Source organism: Hylobates moloch, unplaced genomic scaffold, assembly GCF_009828535.3.
Source record: "Hylobates moloch isolate HMO894 unplaced genomic scaffold, HMol_V3 SCAFFOLD_22, whole genome shotgun sequence".
NCBI lineage: Eukaryota > Metazoa > Chordata > Mammalia > Primates > Hylobatidae > Hylobates > Hylobates moloch.
In genome coordinates, this window is record NW_026652297.1 from 14,180,865 (window position 1) to 14,197,349 (window position 16,485).

The 16,485-nt window shown below is 38.8% G+C and overlaps 1 protein-coding gene across 5 annotated transcripts in view; it reads left to right on the forward strand.

Annotated features, from left to right (window-relative positions):
* STAG1 (STAG1 cohesin complex component) overlaps positions 1-16,485 on the forward strand; it is a 415,512-nt gene that overhangs the window by 371,030 nt on the left and 27,997 nt on the right. For all 5 annotated transcript variants that reach the window (XM_032143857.2, XM_032143858.2, XM_058433515.1 and 2 more), the window contains 3 exons: positions 2,839-2,931; positions 13,026-13,200; positions 15,215-15,354. In XM_032143857.2, coding sequence (XP_031999748.1) covers positions 2,839-2,931; positions 13,026-13,200; positions 15,215-15,354 — 408 coding nt within the window. The remainder of the gene's footprint in view (positions 1-2,838; positions 2,932-13,025; positions 13,201-15,214; positions 15,355-16,485) is intronic.

Sequence of the window (16,485 nt, forward strand, 5' to 3'; positions counted from 1 at the left end):
AAAAAAAAAAAAAAATCCTATGGCCTTTGTTCATATGCAATAAAATACACAGTAATGATTAAGAACAGTCCCACGTTTGGATCCTTGCTCTGTCACATAGCATCTATGGGTGCTGTGAATATCAGTTTTCTTGTCTGTAAAACCAGTTTTCTTGTCTGTAATTACCATTTACTTTCTTGTCTGTAATTACCATTTACTTTGTAGAGTGATGGTGAAATGTAAATTTATAGTCCTGGGAACACAGTATGTGGTACATACCAGCTCTCAACGAAAGATGTGACTACTGTAACTGGCCTATTCCACATCATTCTCCATTGTCTTTAGAATGTGATTCATTTACACAAAATTTTAGCACTGTCATGCTAAAAATCCTTCTTCAGTAGTTCCTTATTGCCAGCAGGACAATATTCAAATGATTTAACGTTATATTTTAAATGGTCTTCTATGTAAATGCAAATGGTTTTATTCTTCTTTAGCTTTTTTTCTTGCTGCTGTCTTCCCTATTTATACCCCAGCTACAATAAATTAACAGTTCCTCAAAAGCACCTCTGCACTCTTTTTTTTTTTTTTTGAGATGGAGTCTTGCTCTGTTGCCCAGGCTGGGGTGCAGTGGCGCAATCTCGGCTCACTGCAACCTCTGCCTCCCAAATTCAAGCCATTCTCCTGCCTCAGCCTCTCGAGTAGCTGGGATTACAGGCATGCACCACCACACACGGCTAATTTTTCTATTTTTAGTAGAGACAGGGTTTCATCATGTTGGCCAGATTGGTCTCGAACTCCTGACCTCAGGTGATCTGGCCGTCTCAGCCTCCCAAAGTGCTGGGATTACAGGCGTGAGCCACCGCACCCAGCCACCTCTGCTTTTTTGAATATCTGTGCCTTACCTGGAATACCTTTTTCCATAGCTAGATTATTTTTCTCCTTCAGGACTCAGCTTACATGTTATCTTCTTTGGGAACTCTTCCATGACTACTTTTGACTCTGACTTAGATTTTCCAACATGGGGCCCATGTTTTCTCCTACCATAGCACTCTTTACACTATATTGCAGTTGCCTTTTCCCTTACCTGTTTCCCTCAATGTATTTTGAATGTTTAAAATTAAAGAAGTTTCAGGAATGTTGAAGTTTGGTTATTAGATATTTATCTGCAGAAACATGAAAAGTTCTCAAGAGGATGTCCTTTTTACTGCTCTCCACAAGATGAACTCGCTCCTTCTTCCACATACTGTACTCATGTTAGCAAAAGAAAATATGTGTGTAATTTTTGAAGTGTCATTATTTGGGATGTAAAGATCCCCAAAAAGACTAAGTGCTGTCATCTGTATAAAATAGAGTGGCTTAAAGAGTTTTAGTTGAGTACTTTTTAAGTGGTTTTTTTTTGTTTTTTGTTTTTTGTTTTGAGACGGAGTCTTTCTCCGTCCCCCAGGCTGGAGTGCAGTGGCGCGATCTCGGCTCACCGCAACCTCCACCTCCTGGGTTCACGCCATTCTCCTGCCTCAGCCTCCCGAGTAGCTGGGAATACAGGCGCCCGCCAACACGCCCGGCTAATTTTTTGTGTTTTTAGTAGAGACGGGGTTTCACCGTGTTAGCCAGGATGGTCTCGATCTCCTGACCTCGTGATCCGCCTGCCTCAGCCTCCCAAAGTGCTGGGATTACAGGCTTGAGCCACCGCGCCCGGCTCTTTTTAAGTGTTTCTACATTAGCCTTTGCTCAGGTAATTACTCTTCATTACAGTTTTAAATGTTGGTATCTGCATGTGTCTTACTCATTAGTCAATGAGAAGAATATGAGCTCTTATATCAGATAGTCCTAGTTTCAACCCCTCGCTAATAATTACTGTTTCTTAGGATCCGTGTAAATGTTAAACTATATAATAGCCCTTAAACCAGTGCCTGATGGGTTGTAAGCACCCAATAAATTTAAAATATTTTAAGCCAGGGTCTTGCTCTGTCACCCAGGCTAGAATGCAGTGGCACAATCATGTCTCACTTCAGCCTCGACCCCATGGGCTCAAGTGATCTTCCTGCCTCAGCCTCCCCAGTAACTCGGACTACAGGCATGCTCCACCATATGCAGCTGATTTTCTGTGTTGCCCACACTGGTCTCAAACTCTTGGATTCAAGCAATCCTCTCACCTGGGCCTCCCAAAGCACTGGGATTGCAGGCATGAGCCACTGCACTCGACTTGAAATTTCATTTTGGTTTTTTCAAATGTTCTTTATGGAATCTTATCTGGCCGTCTAATTAAATTTACCCATCCAACCTTAGATTAAAGCCCATCCTCCTATGAAGATTTCTCCAATTTTGCTACAGTTAGAGTTAATACAATAACTGAACACTTCATCTCCGTAATTGGTCTGTCTGCTAGAATGTTAACTATTTGAGGGCATGGCACTGTCTTAAATTTATCTTTCTTCCCCTGACATTTTGCAGAGTGCTGAGATATAAGAGAAATTCAGTGCACATTTGTTGCCTAATTGAGTTTTTTCAGTGTGCTGCTCTGCTGCCTCACTTTACTAGCAGTAATGTGTGTCACAGGAATGACTAGCAATTTTAATCAACCTAAGTAAACCATATTTATAAAGGAAATCTGTTGAAAACAATCATACTGAGTATTCCATAGCTAACTATAACTGTTTTAGGTATCAATGTCACTACCCCTTCTATTAGGACAGATAACTAAGAAATGACTACATTAAATGGTTCCCAACATTAAATTTGGTTATATGAATTTCCTTGAGAATAAACCAGTTTTGCTATTTTCCACTTACTGTTTCTTCTAGATCAGTTTTCTGTGATCCTGTAATTCACGCTTGCAAATTTGAATGTGTCTTACAGGAGGATTTGTTGGTATTGAGGAAAACGGTGAAATCCTTTTTGGCTGTTTGCCAGCAGTGCCTGTCTAATGTTAATACTCCAGTGAAAGAACAGGTAAGAAATCATCAGTAAGAGCTCTCAATAAAATCAACTCAAATACATTAATGAACATTAAGAAGATACAATTTTTTTATGGCAGTTTTTGTATACATATTCATTCCTAACATTTACTGGACCTGGAACAAGACTGTAGATGTGTGAATATTTATGTCATAAAGCAAGCTAACAAACTTATTATATAATATACATTGTTTCCTTTTACTTTCACAAGTGTACTGTCATCAGCTGGAAGGGCAGGTTGAAATGTAGACTTTTTTTTTTTTTTTTTTTTTGAGACGGAGTCTTGCTCTGTCGCCCAGGCTGGAGTGCAGTGGTGCAATCTCCACTCACTGCAAGCTCCGCCTCCTGGGTTCACGCCATTCTCCTGCCTCAGCCTCCCGAGTAGCTGGGACTACAGGCACCCGCCACTGCGCCCAGCTAATTTTTTGTATTTTTAGTAGAGACAGGGTTTCATCGTGATCTCGATCTCCTTACCTCGTGATCCGCCCGCCTCAGCCTCCCAAAGTGCTGGAATTACAGGCGTGAGCCACTGTGCCCGGCCGAAATGTAGACTTTTTGACTCCTAAGAATTGACACCAGAATGGCCAGGCACAGTGGCTCACGCCTGTAATCCCAACACTTTGGGAGGCCGAGGTGGGCAGATCACGAAGTCAAGAGATCGAGGCTATCAAACCCCGTCTCTACTAAAAATACAAAAAAAAATTAGCTGGGCATGGTGGCAGGTGCCTGTAATCCCAGCTACTTGGGAGGCTGAGGCAGGAGAATCACATGAACCTGGGAGACGGAGGTTGCAGTGAGCCGAGATCGCGCCATTGCACTCCAGCCCGGGCAGAAAGAGCGAAACTGTCTCAAAAAAGATAAAAAAAAAAAAAAATTCTACACCAAAATATTGAGGGTCTGGGGAGCTGACATATGACATACCTTTTATCATCTTACCTTCAGCTCCTTCCCACACCAGTTAAGAGTTTCTCACAATGCATGCCAACACTTTAGCCCCACATCTTGAAACTCTGTCAATACCACCCGCCCAAATAGCTGCCCATTCATCACCCAGGGGCCCAGTAATATGTACATTGGGTATGCAGTATGCCTAGAGAAGAGGCCTTTGCAGGCTCAGACAACAGGATCAAGACTGTAGGGCAAGGAGTCTGTGAGTCCCTATACTTGGACAATGGTGTAGAAGTGGGGTTTGATAAGCAGGTGGGCATATCGCATTGGTCTGATAGATTCCTCATCTCTTGTAGAGGGGCACAGCCCAAAGAGGGTCAGGGTGGGCCAGGGAAGTACTATTTCCATGATATGATTTTGTAAACTATTTTTTAAATTAGACTGTTGTATTGGGGAGTACATTTGTGTAAAACAGAATGTATATTTTCTATACTATTTCTTATTTTGATATTGGGCTAGAGTTAGTTAATGTGGTAAAAGAGTACAGTATTACTTACCCTTTTCTGTCTCTTACAAATAGTGACAAGTATCTTCACTGAGTTATCAGCATTTAACTTAAAATGGAAACAGAGATGGTCTTCCCTAAACCTTATTCTTTAAATCTTCAGAACACTACTTACAGAGAAATACCCAGCTCTGCCATTTATTTTATTTTATTTTATTTTATTTTATTTTATTTTATTTTATTTTATTTTTATTTATTTAGAGACGGAGTCTCCCACTGTTCCCCAGGCTGGTGTGCAGTGGCGTGATCTCGGCTCACTGCAACCTCCACCTCCTTAGTTCAAGCAATTCTCCTGTCTCAGCCTTCTAAGTGGCTAGGATTACAGGTGCCCGCCACCACGCCTGGCTAATTTTTTTGTATTTTTAGTAGATAGGGGTTTCACTGTGTTGGCCAGGCTGGTCTCAAACTCCTGACCTCATGATCTGCCTGCCTTGGCCTCCCAAAGTACTGGGATTACAGGTGTGAGCCACTGCACCTGGCCCAGCTCTGCCATTTAAACCCCAAATCCAGTGTTTCTGCATCAGACCTGCTTGGTGATGTCCAAAACTACGGCCTGCTGGTTAAAAAGTATTCTCCCTGGATTCTCTGTATGCTCCCTTTTTTTCAAATGGCTCTTTCTAAATACCTGAGTATATTTCATGGTTGTGCTGTCAGGGCATAAACTGCCAAGACTCTTGCTGCAGTTGGACAACCAGATATACAGTCATCCCAAACTAAATGCCAAAATTATGTTTTCCCATAAAAATCAACTTTGGAGGGGGCAGTGTTAGTGGATTGTTTGGAAGTTTCAGAGCCCTCAATTATCCCACAACAAAATCTTTCCATTGTAATAAACTGATCAGACCCATTTATTTCACTCAATCCATTAAATAGGGCAAATTTGGCAGCATACCTATAATGTGTACAAATGTATTCAAAGTCTCTTTATATAATTAAATTTGTTTGGAGGCTTTATTAGATACTGGTTTTTATATGAATGGTTTTCTAATACAGTCATGCACCACTTAACAACAGGGATGCATTGTGAGAAATGTTTTGTTAGGCAATTTCATCATTGTATGACCATCATAAGAGTATATTTACACAAATGGTATTGCCTACCACATGCCTATGCTCTATAGTACAGCCTATTCCTCTTATGCTGCGATCCTGTACTATATAATACTGTACTGAGTAGTATAGATAATTATAATACAACTGTTATTTATATATCTAAACATATCTAACATACAGTATAAAAGATTTTAAAATGGTATACTTACCATAAGAATGGAAGTAGCTCTGAGTGAGTGAGTGATTGGTGAGTGAATAGGAAGGCCCAAGACATTACTATACACCACTGTAGACTCTATATGTACCATACACTTAACTATACTAAATTAATTAAAATGTTTTTCTTTCTTCAATAATAAATTAACCTTATCATACTATAATTCTTTTTCTTTGTAAACGTTTTAATTTTTTTAACTTTTAAACTCTTTTGTAATAATACCTAACACACAAACACATTAAACAGCTGTACAATTTTTTTTTTTTTTTTTTTTTTTTTTTTGAGACGGAGTTTTGCTCTTTTTGCCCAGGCTGGAGTGCAGTGGCACAATCTTGGCTCACCCCAACCTCCACCTCCCAGGTTCAAGCGATTCTCCTGCCTCAGCCTCCCTAGTAGCTGGGATTACAGGTGTGCACCACCACACCTGGCTAACTTTGTATTTTTAGTAGAGATGGGATTTCTCCATCTTGGTCAGGCTGGTCTCCGAACTCCCAACCTCAGGTGATCCTCCCACCTTGGCCTCCCAGAATGCTAGGATTACAACTGTGAGCCACCATGCCTGGCCAAAATATTTTTTTTCTTATATCTTTATTCTAGAAGCTTTTTTCTATTTATTTTTTAAGACAGAGTCTCACTTTGTCACCCAGGCTGGAGGGCAGTGGTGTGATCTTGGCTCACCACAACCTCTGTCTCCTGGGTTCAAATGATTCTCATGCCTCAGCCTCCCAACATAATTGGGATTACAGGCGTGTGGCTACCATGCCTGGCTAATTCTTGTATTTTTTCGTAGAGATGGGGTTTCACCATGTTGCCAAGCTAGTCTCAAACTCCTGGCCTCAAGAAATCCACCTACCTCAGCCTCCCAAATTGCTGGTATTAACAGGCATGAACCACTGCATCCAGCCTATTTAATTAAAAAAAAAAAAATTTTTGTTAAAAAATAAGAAACAGGCCAGGTGTGATGGCTCATGCTTGTAATCCCAGTACTTTGGGAGGCTGAGGTGGGTGGATCACCTGAGGTCAGGAGTTGGAGACCAGCCTGACCAATATGTTGAAACCCCATCTCTACTAAAAATACAAAAAAATTAGCTGGGCTTTGTGGCATGCACCTGTAGTCCCAGCAACTTGAAAGGCTAAGACAGAAGAATGGCCTGAACCCGGGAGGCGGAGGTTGCAGTGAGCCAAGATCGCGTCACTGCACTCCAGCCTGTGAGAAATGGGAAGGTTCTTCAAAGATTATAAAAAGTCACAATTTCTTACTATAAGATTGCTATCCACTGTTAGTGTGTGTGTGTGTGTGTGTGTGTGTGTGTGTGTGTGTGTGTGTGTGTAAGTGTCTGTGTATCCCAAATCAGCTGTCCTAGCTTCCTCCAGCATTGACAGAACTAGACAAGCCCCAGCCCATAGTGCATGCCATTCCTTATTTGGAGATGCTTCCTTAACTATCCCTGGGCAACTTCCTTTTCTTTCTTTGTTCTATCCCCCTTACCTAATAAAGTTTTAAACTAATAGCCAGTCGGGTGAAGTGTAAAATGTGAGGTCCTCTTTCAACCAGTGGAAACTGGACACAGCAGTAGGGTAGACGTGTCAGTCTCCTTTGTTTGTTGTGCTTTCGTGGCTGGACAACTATTGAGTAGCACCCTTTCTGCAGAAAGTAAAGCTTGCCATTACTTTCATTGTTCATTTGTTTCATCATTTGTTCCAGTGTTAATTCTTTTTTTTGTGACACCAAAAACTTCATTACCAACAAGTCTGGGTAACAGAGCGGGACTCTGTCTTAAGAGCTCCTGAAGGAAGCACTAAACATGGAAAAGAACAACTGGTACCACCTACTGCAAAAACATGCCAAATTGTGGCCGGGCACGGTGGCTCAAGCCTGTAATCCCAGCAATTTGGGAGGCTGAGGCAGGCGGATCACATGGTCAGGAGATCAAGACCATCCTGGCTAACATGGTGAAACGCCGTCTCTACTAAAAATACAAAAAAATTAGCCGGGCATGGTGGCGGGCGCCCGTAGTCCCAGCTACTCGGGAGGCTGAGGCAGGAGAATGGCGTGAACCCAGGATGCGGAGCTTGCAGCGAGCCGAGATCGCACCACTGCACTCCAGCCTGCGCAACAGAGCGAAACTCCGTCTCAAAAAAAAAAAAAAAAACATGCCAAATTGTAAAGACCATCAAGGCTAGGAAGAAACTGCATCAACTAAAGAGCAAAATAACCAGCTAACATCATAATGACAGGATCAAATTCACACATAACAATATTAACCTTAAATGTAAATGGGCTAAATGCTCCAATTAAAAGATACAGACTGGCAAATTGGATAAAGAGTCAAGACCCATCAGTGTGCTGTCTCCAGGAAACCCATCTCATGTGCAGAGACACACATAGGCTCAAAATAAAGGGATGGAGGAAGATCTACCAAGCAAATAGAAAACAAAAAAAGGCAGGGGTTGCAATCCTAGTCTCTGATAAAGCAGACTTTAAACCAACAAAGATCAAAAGAGACAAAGAAGGCCATTACATAATGGTAAAGGGATCAATTCAACAAGAAGAGCTAACTATCCTAAATATATATGCACCCAATACAGGAGCACCCAGATTCATAAAGCAACTCCTTAGTGACCTACAAAGAGACTTAGACTCCCACACAATAATAGGGGGAGACTTTAACACCCCACTGTCAACATTAGACAGATCAGTGAGACAGAAAGTTAACAAGGATACCCAGGAATTGAACTCAGCTCTGCACCAAGTGGACCTAATAGACATCTACAGAGCTTTCCACCCCAAATCAACAGAATATACATTCTTTTCAGCACCACACCACATCTATTCCAAAATTGACCACATAGTTGGAAGTAAAGCTCTCCTCAGCAAATGTAAAAGAACAGAAATTATAACAAACTGTCTCTCAGACCACAGTGCAATCAAACTAGAACTCAGGATTAAGAAACTCACTCAAAACCGCTCAACTACATGGAAACTGAACAACCTGCTCCTGAATGACTACTGGGTACATAACGAAATGAAGGCAGAAATAAAGATGTTCTTTGAAACCAACGAGAACAAAGACACAACATACCAGAATCTCTGGGACACATTCAAAGCAGTGTGTAGAGGGAAATTTATAGCACTAAATGCCCACAAGAGAAAGCAGGAAAGATCTAAAATTGACACCCTAACATCACAATTAAAAGAACTAGAGAAGCAAGAGCAAACACATTCAAAAGCTAGCAGAAGGCAAGAAATAACTAAGATCAGAGCAGAACTGAAGGAAATAGAGACACAAAAAATCAATGAATCCAGGAGCTGGTTTTTTGAAAAGATCAACAAAATCGATAGACCTCTAGCAAGACTAATAAAGAAGAAAAGAGAGAAGAATCAAATAGACACAATAAAAAATGAAAAAGGGGATATCACCACAGATCCCACAGAAATACAAACTACCATGAGAGAATACTATAAACACCTTTATGCAAATAAACTAGAAAATCTAGAAGAAATGGATAAATTCCTGGACACATGCACCCTCCCAAGACTAAACCAAGAAGAAGTTGAATCTCTGAATAGACCAATAACAGGCTCTGAAATTGAGGCAATAATAGCTTACCAACAAAAAAGTCCAGGACCAGATGGATTCACAGCCAAGTTCTACCAGAGGTACAAGGAGGAGCTAGTACCTTTCCTTCTGAAACTATTCCAATCAATAGAAAAAGAGAGAATCCTCCCTAACTCATTTTATGAGGCCAGCAGCATCCTGATACCAAAGCCTGGCAGAGACACAACAAAAAAAGAGAATTTTAGACCAATATCCTTGATGAACATTGATGCAAAAATCCTCAATAAATACTGGCAAACCAAATCCAGCAGCATATCAAAAAGCTTATCCACTATGATCAAGTGGGCTTCATCCCTGGGATGCAAGGCTGATTCAACATATGAAAATCAATAAACATAATCCAGCATATAAACAGAACCAAAGACAAAAACCACATGATTATCTCAGTAAATGCAGAAAAGGCCTTTGACAAAATTCAACAACCCTTCATGCTAAAAACTCTCAATAAATTAGTTATTGATGGGACGTATCTCAAAATAATAAGAGCTATCCATGACAAAGCCACAGCCAATATCATACTGAATGGACAAAAACTGGAAGCATTCCCTTTGAAAACGGGCACAAGACAGGGATGCCCTCTCTCACCACTCCTATTCAACATAGTGTTGGAAGTTCTGGCCAGGGCAATCAGGCAGGAGAAGGAAGTAAAGGGCATTCAATTAGGAAAAGAGGAAGTCAAATTATCCCTGTTTGCAGATGACAGGATTGTATATTTAGAAAACCCCATCATCTCAGCCCAAAATCTCCTTAAGCTGATAAGCAACTTAAGCAAAGTCTCAGGATACAAAATCAATGTGCAAAAATCACAAGCATTCTTATACACCTATAACAAACAGCCAAATCATGAGTGAACTCCCATTCACAATTGCTTCAAAGAGAATAAAATACCTAGGAATCCAACTTACAAGGGATGTGAAGGACCTCTTCAAGGAGAACTACAAACCACTGCTCAATGAAATAAAAGAGGATACAAACAAATGGAAGAACATTCCATGCTCATGGGTAGGAAGACTCAATATCGTGAAAATGGCCATACTACCCAAGGTAATTTATAGATTCAGTGCCATCCCCATCAAGCTACCAATGACTTTCTTCACAGAATTGGAAAAAACTACTTTAAAGTTCATATGGAACCAAAAAAGAGCCCACATTGCCAAGTCAATCCTAAGCCAAAAGAACAAAGCTGGAGGCATCATGCTACCTGACTTCAAACTATACTACAAGGCTACAGTAACCAAAACAGCATGATACTGGTACCAAAACAGATATAGACCAATGGAACAGAACAGAACCCTCAGAAATAATGCCGCATATCTACAACTGTCTGATCTTTGACAAACCTGACAAAAACAAGCAATGGGGAAAGGATTCCCTATTTAATAAATGGTGCTGGGAAAACTGGCTAGCCATATGTAGAAAGCTGAAACTGGATCCCTTCCTTACACCTTATACAAAAATTAATTCAAGATGGATTAAAGACTTACATGTTAGACCTAAAACCATAAAAACCCTAGAAGAAAACCTAGGCAATACCATTCAGGACATAGGCATGGGCCTAATGTCTAAAACACCAAAAGCAATGGCAACAAAAGCCAAAATTGACAAGTGGGATCTAATTAAACTAAAGAGCTTCTGCACAGCAAAAGAAACTACCATCAGAGTGAACAGGCATCCTACAGAATGGGAGAAAATTTTCGCAACCTACTCATCTGACAAAGGGCTAATATCTAGAATCTACAAAGATCTCAAACAGATTTACAAGAAAAAAACAACCCCATCAAAAAGTGGGTGAAGGATATGAACAGGCACTTCTCAAAATAAGACATTTATGCAGCCAAAAAACACATGAAAAAATGCTCATCATCACTGGCCATCAGAGAAATGCAAATCAAAACCACAATGAGATACCATCTCACACCAGTTAGAATGGTGATCATTAAAAAGTCAGGAAACAACAGGTGCTGGAGAGGATGTGGAGAAATAGGAACACTTTTACACTGTTGGTGGGACTGTAAACTAGTTCAACCATTGTGGAAGTCAGTGTGGCGATTCCTCAGGAATCTAGAACTAGAAATACCATTTGACCCAGCCATCCCATTACTGGGTATATACCCAAAGGATTATAAAACATGCTGCTATAAAGACACATGCACGCCTATGTTTATTGCGGCACTATTCACAGTAGCAAAGACTTGGAACCAATCCAAATGTCCAACAAGGATAGACTGGATTAAGAAAATGTGGCACATATACACCATGGAATACTGTGCAGCCATAAAAAAGGATGAGTTCATGTCCTTTGTAGGGACATGGATGAAGCTGGAAACCGTCATTCTCAGCAAACTATCACAAGGACAAAAAACCAAACACTGCATGTTCTCACTCATAGGTGGGAATTGAACAATGAGAAGACATGGACACAGGAAGGGGAACATCACACACTGGGGACTGTTGTGGGGTGGTGGGAGCGGAGAGGGATAGCATTAGGAGATATACCTAATGCTAAATGACGAGTTAATGGGTGCAGCACACCAACATGGCACATGTATACATATGTAACAAACCTGCACGTTGTGCACATGTACCCTAAAACTTAAAGTATAATAATAATAAAATTTTAAACAAGTAAAGAAAAGAAACACATACATTAGCCTAGGCCTACAAAGTCTCAGAATTATCAGTATCAGTGTCTTCCACCTCCCACATGTCTCATTGGAACGTCTTCAGTGGCAGTATTTTGCATGGAGCTGTCCTATCCTATGATGATAATGTGTTCTTCTGGAGTACCTGCCTGAGGATGTTTCACAGTTAACTTTTTTCATAAGTAGGAGTACACTCTAAAATCATGATTAAAAGTATAGTATAGTATAGTATAGTATAGTATAGTATAGAGTATAGTATAGTATAGTATAGTATAGTATAGTATAGTATAGTATAGTATAGTATAGTATAGTATAGTATAGTATAGCATAGTAAATACATATGCCTGTAACATATTCATTATCCTCAAGCATTAGGTTCTGTACACAAGTTGGATATGCTTTACTGTTATACGAGTGGCAGCATAATACACCAGCATCACCACAAACAATATCACAACAAACTCGTGAGTAATGTGTTGCACCACAGGGTTATGTTACTACATCACTAGGGGATAGGAATTTTTCAGCTCCATTACAAGCTTATGGGATCCACCATCACGTATATGCAGTCCATTGCTGATGGAAACATCACTGTGCAGTAGTACACTGACATTTTTTAACATTAGAATTTTTAGAAGTATTCATTATACTATGTTGAATTAGAGCTTCAAATTTTATGCTAATTTGATTAAGCAGTATACAGTTGATTTCTAATCTTTGTTATAATCTGTTATATCAATTTTGTATTTCCAGAGTTGGGTTAAACTCATTTTGTTCTTTTGACTTGTAATCAACACCTTGCTTAAACTCATTTTTTAAAAGTTCAAGTCAAAGTGTCTTAATGGGCTGTTTTTGAGTTGATACAGCGAAGTAAAAGAAATAGGTTATATTTGGGAAAAGTCTTAAATATGACAACTGTTTAGTGAGAAAAAATAATTTTATTAAATTTGGAAATTATAACTAAATATTTGGAATTTAAATACTTAAAATTTATATTATGGTACTGCTATTAAACTATGTTTTAATTTCATACATTTTCATTAATGTTGACTTGTAGTTATATTTATGTAATATTTTGCTGATGAATTGCCTTTGTATTCCAGGCTTTCATGTTACTCTGTGATCTTCTGATGATTTTCAGCCACCAATTAATGACAGGTGGCAGAGAGGGCCTTCAGCCTTTGGTGTTTAATCCAGATACTGGACTCCAGTCTGAACTCCTCAGTTTTGTGATGGATCACGTTTTTATTGACCAAGACGAGGAGAACCAGAGCATGGGTACTTGTAGCTATCATCTTGTCAATACTGATTTTTTTTTACCAACCCCAAAAGATAGGAGAAAAGAAACTAATTCAGTTCTAAAAATTATCGAGATTTATTTCTTTTAAAAAAGTTGACCGGGTGCAGTGGCTGACACCATTAATCCTAGCACTTTGGGAGACTGAGGCAGGAGGATTGCTCAAACCCAGAAGTTCGAGAGCAGCCTAGACAATATGGCGAGACCTTGTCTCTACAAAACAGAAAAAACAAACAAAAAAAGTTAATAGTAATACATTCATGTAGTTCAGAAACCAACAAGAATAAAAATGTACAGAGTGAAGTCTCCCTCCTTTAACACTATACCTCAGATCTTTTCCTGTCGTTATATAGAGAGCTCTTTCTCTAACAGCTACACAGCATTTCTCTATGTAGATATAGCATAATTCATATTATCCACCTCACATAGATTGACATATGGCTAGTTTCCAATCTTCAACTATTACAAACTATGGTGTAATGAATAGTAGTGTACAGTTGTCATTTCCCACATGTACAAATGTGTATGTAGGATAGATGTTGTTTCTAATTGGCTATGTCCAGGTTCATAATTTTTCTAAAAGAAAGTATCCATGTTCCTTTCTATTCCTAAGTGGTCATTATGTATTACTTAAATGAACAAAACCTAACTGTTTGATATTAAATGCTGCAAAACTTATCAGACCTCAGTAGTGAAAATTGTGCTGTGCCTGCAGAATGATAACTTAGCAATATTAGACCGAATTGTCAATGGTTAGTTGTAAATAAGTTCATTTAGAATAGGTTATTTGTGAAATAGATTATTTAAGCTCTCTAAAATAATATAAGAAGTGTATTTGATCCACAAGTCTATTTGATGCTGTTCGGCTGTTCTTTCAGAACATTTTGGAAAATACCAATCTGTGAAACAGTATGTTTATTTAGAGTCTATATTCATCTCAGGAGACAAATTTACCTGCTACTTGTCTTAAGCAGAAAAATGTCTACTTCTCAAACCACTGATGCTTCACAATAAGACTAATTAGTAGAAAGGAAAGAGCGACTGACAGCAAGTTCTTTTTACGAATCTGTACATATAAGGGAGAGAAGAAAGAAGGTTGATTCCAAATAAGGGCAGGCCAGGACACGAGAGGGTCAGTACAGAGCCTGAAACAAATGTTATCATCTGGAGTCTTGTTGGCATGTTTTTTCTAGGATTAGAACTAGAAACCCCAGTGGGGTCTGGAACTTAAAAATTTGAGGAAGAAACACACTTGTTTTGAAAGTATTTGATAGGGCTTTAAAAATTTTTTATATGTGCATAACATGGTTTGCAAAATATTTTCTCAGTTGATAATGTAACCATGTTTAGGATGAGCACTGAAAATTTAACCCATCCATATTTCCATTTCTTCCCTAAATATTTTTCTAAAAGAAAACATTTTCCCTGTGTCTTAAAATTTTTCAGAAGTGTTCTCTCTGTGAGAATGTATTAACACATAAAGAATATTGAAATAAGAAAAGACAGCATTTTAAAGGTAATCAGATAATTTCACAGTATTGTTATGACACAAGTATCAGAAAAACAATCTTTTTATACAGCTATCTGTCAGTATTGTGGGGGATTGGTTCCAGGACTCCCACTCATACCAAAATCCATGGATGCCTAAATTTCTTAAATAAAATGGCAGAGTATAGTCAGCCCTCCCTATCTGTGGGTTCTGCATCCACAGATAGGGAGGGTAGACTATATATGGTTTGCTTATCTTATTCAGTCTTTACTATGATAATCTCCTAAGAAGATAGAAACCTTAGTACCTATTAAATGTTTGATAAATGAGTAATTAAATACAGCACCCTAAAATAATTAATGTAACAGTTTTTGTCCCATCTAAAACTGAATTGTACTATTTGTGAAGTTAAAATATTAAGCTAATTTTCAATTATACAGATTATCTGCATTGTTTTACGTGGATAAAGTACCAGAATTCATAACCAATTTGTAATCTGTGTTTAGAGGGTGATGAAGAAGATGAAGCTAATAAAATTGAGGCCTTACATAAAAGAAGGAATCTACTTGCTGCTTTCAGCAAACTTATCATTTATGACATTGTTGACATGCATGCAGCTGCAGACATCTTCAAACACTACATGAAGGTATAGTTATATATTCTTATTTTTCTCCTTCCTCTAACTGGCAGAGAAATTAGCAATTGAAAGGATGATGACAGAAGCTAAAATTGACAGCTTTTCACCTATGTAATGTGGATGATTTTATGATAAAGTTTCTCTCTTTTATATAAGCTTTTTATCAGTCTGTACTATTATATCAGTTCCATTGAGTAGGAGTTCGAGCATTTATATGAAAGAACATACTTTCTAGCTACTTTCATAAGCTCCATTTTGTTCCTGACTCTGAAAAAGCAGTGCTCAGAGCTCTTCTTGATGTGGCCTGACAGGCACAGATGAGAGGGAATACTTCTCAGTTTTCCTGTATTTGCCTTGTTCTTGTGTCAGACAGAATGTTCTCTTTTGCTTTATTTAGAATATTGTATGTGCCATTTGATCTACTTGTGTCTTCATGTTTGGGTATAGTCCAATTCCAGTTATGATACAGTAGCTGATTTATCATATTTTGCTGAACAACTGCAATGTGATGAGTAATGTGCTGGTAGCCAGAGGTTTAAGTAAGACATGATTTCTGCACTAAGGAGCTTACAGATTAAGAGTTAACTAACATGTAAACATAATATAATGTAGCATACTGATAATGAATGACTGCCATGTGTTCATGCCATTTATATTTGAGACACTGTTCTAAGACTTTCACATTATCATTGATCTTTCTAATAACCCTGTGATGTAAGAAATAGTATCATCATTTACATATAAGGAAACTAAGGCTCGAGAGGTAAACCTTTCAATGTCACACAAAACTATTAAAGTAACAGAAACTGGGATTTTATTTTAGGCTTGTCTAACTTCAAAGCTTAGCTCTTTTCACTAGACCACAAAGCTTCAGCATGATTGTTGTAGTGATAGATGCATAAATTACTAACCTAACACCAAATATAGAGAGACTTAAGTGAGAAGAGCAAGAGAAGACTTCCTAAAGCTAATGTGTAAAGAGTTGCATGGATGAATAGGAGCTTACTAGATGAGCATGGGAAGGAAGACGAGCCCTTGCCAAGACAGCAGCATAAATATGCCTACCTGTTTCAGCTCATTTTTCTCTACTTAGTCCAAAAAGAAATCATGAAAGAACTTGTCAAACTAATTATTGATATC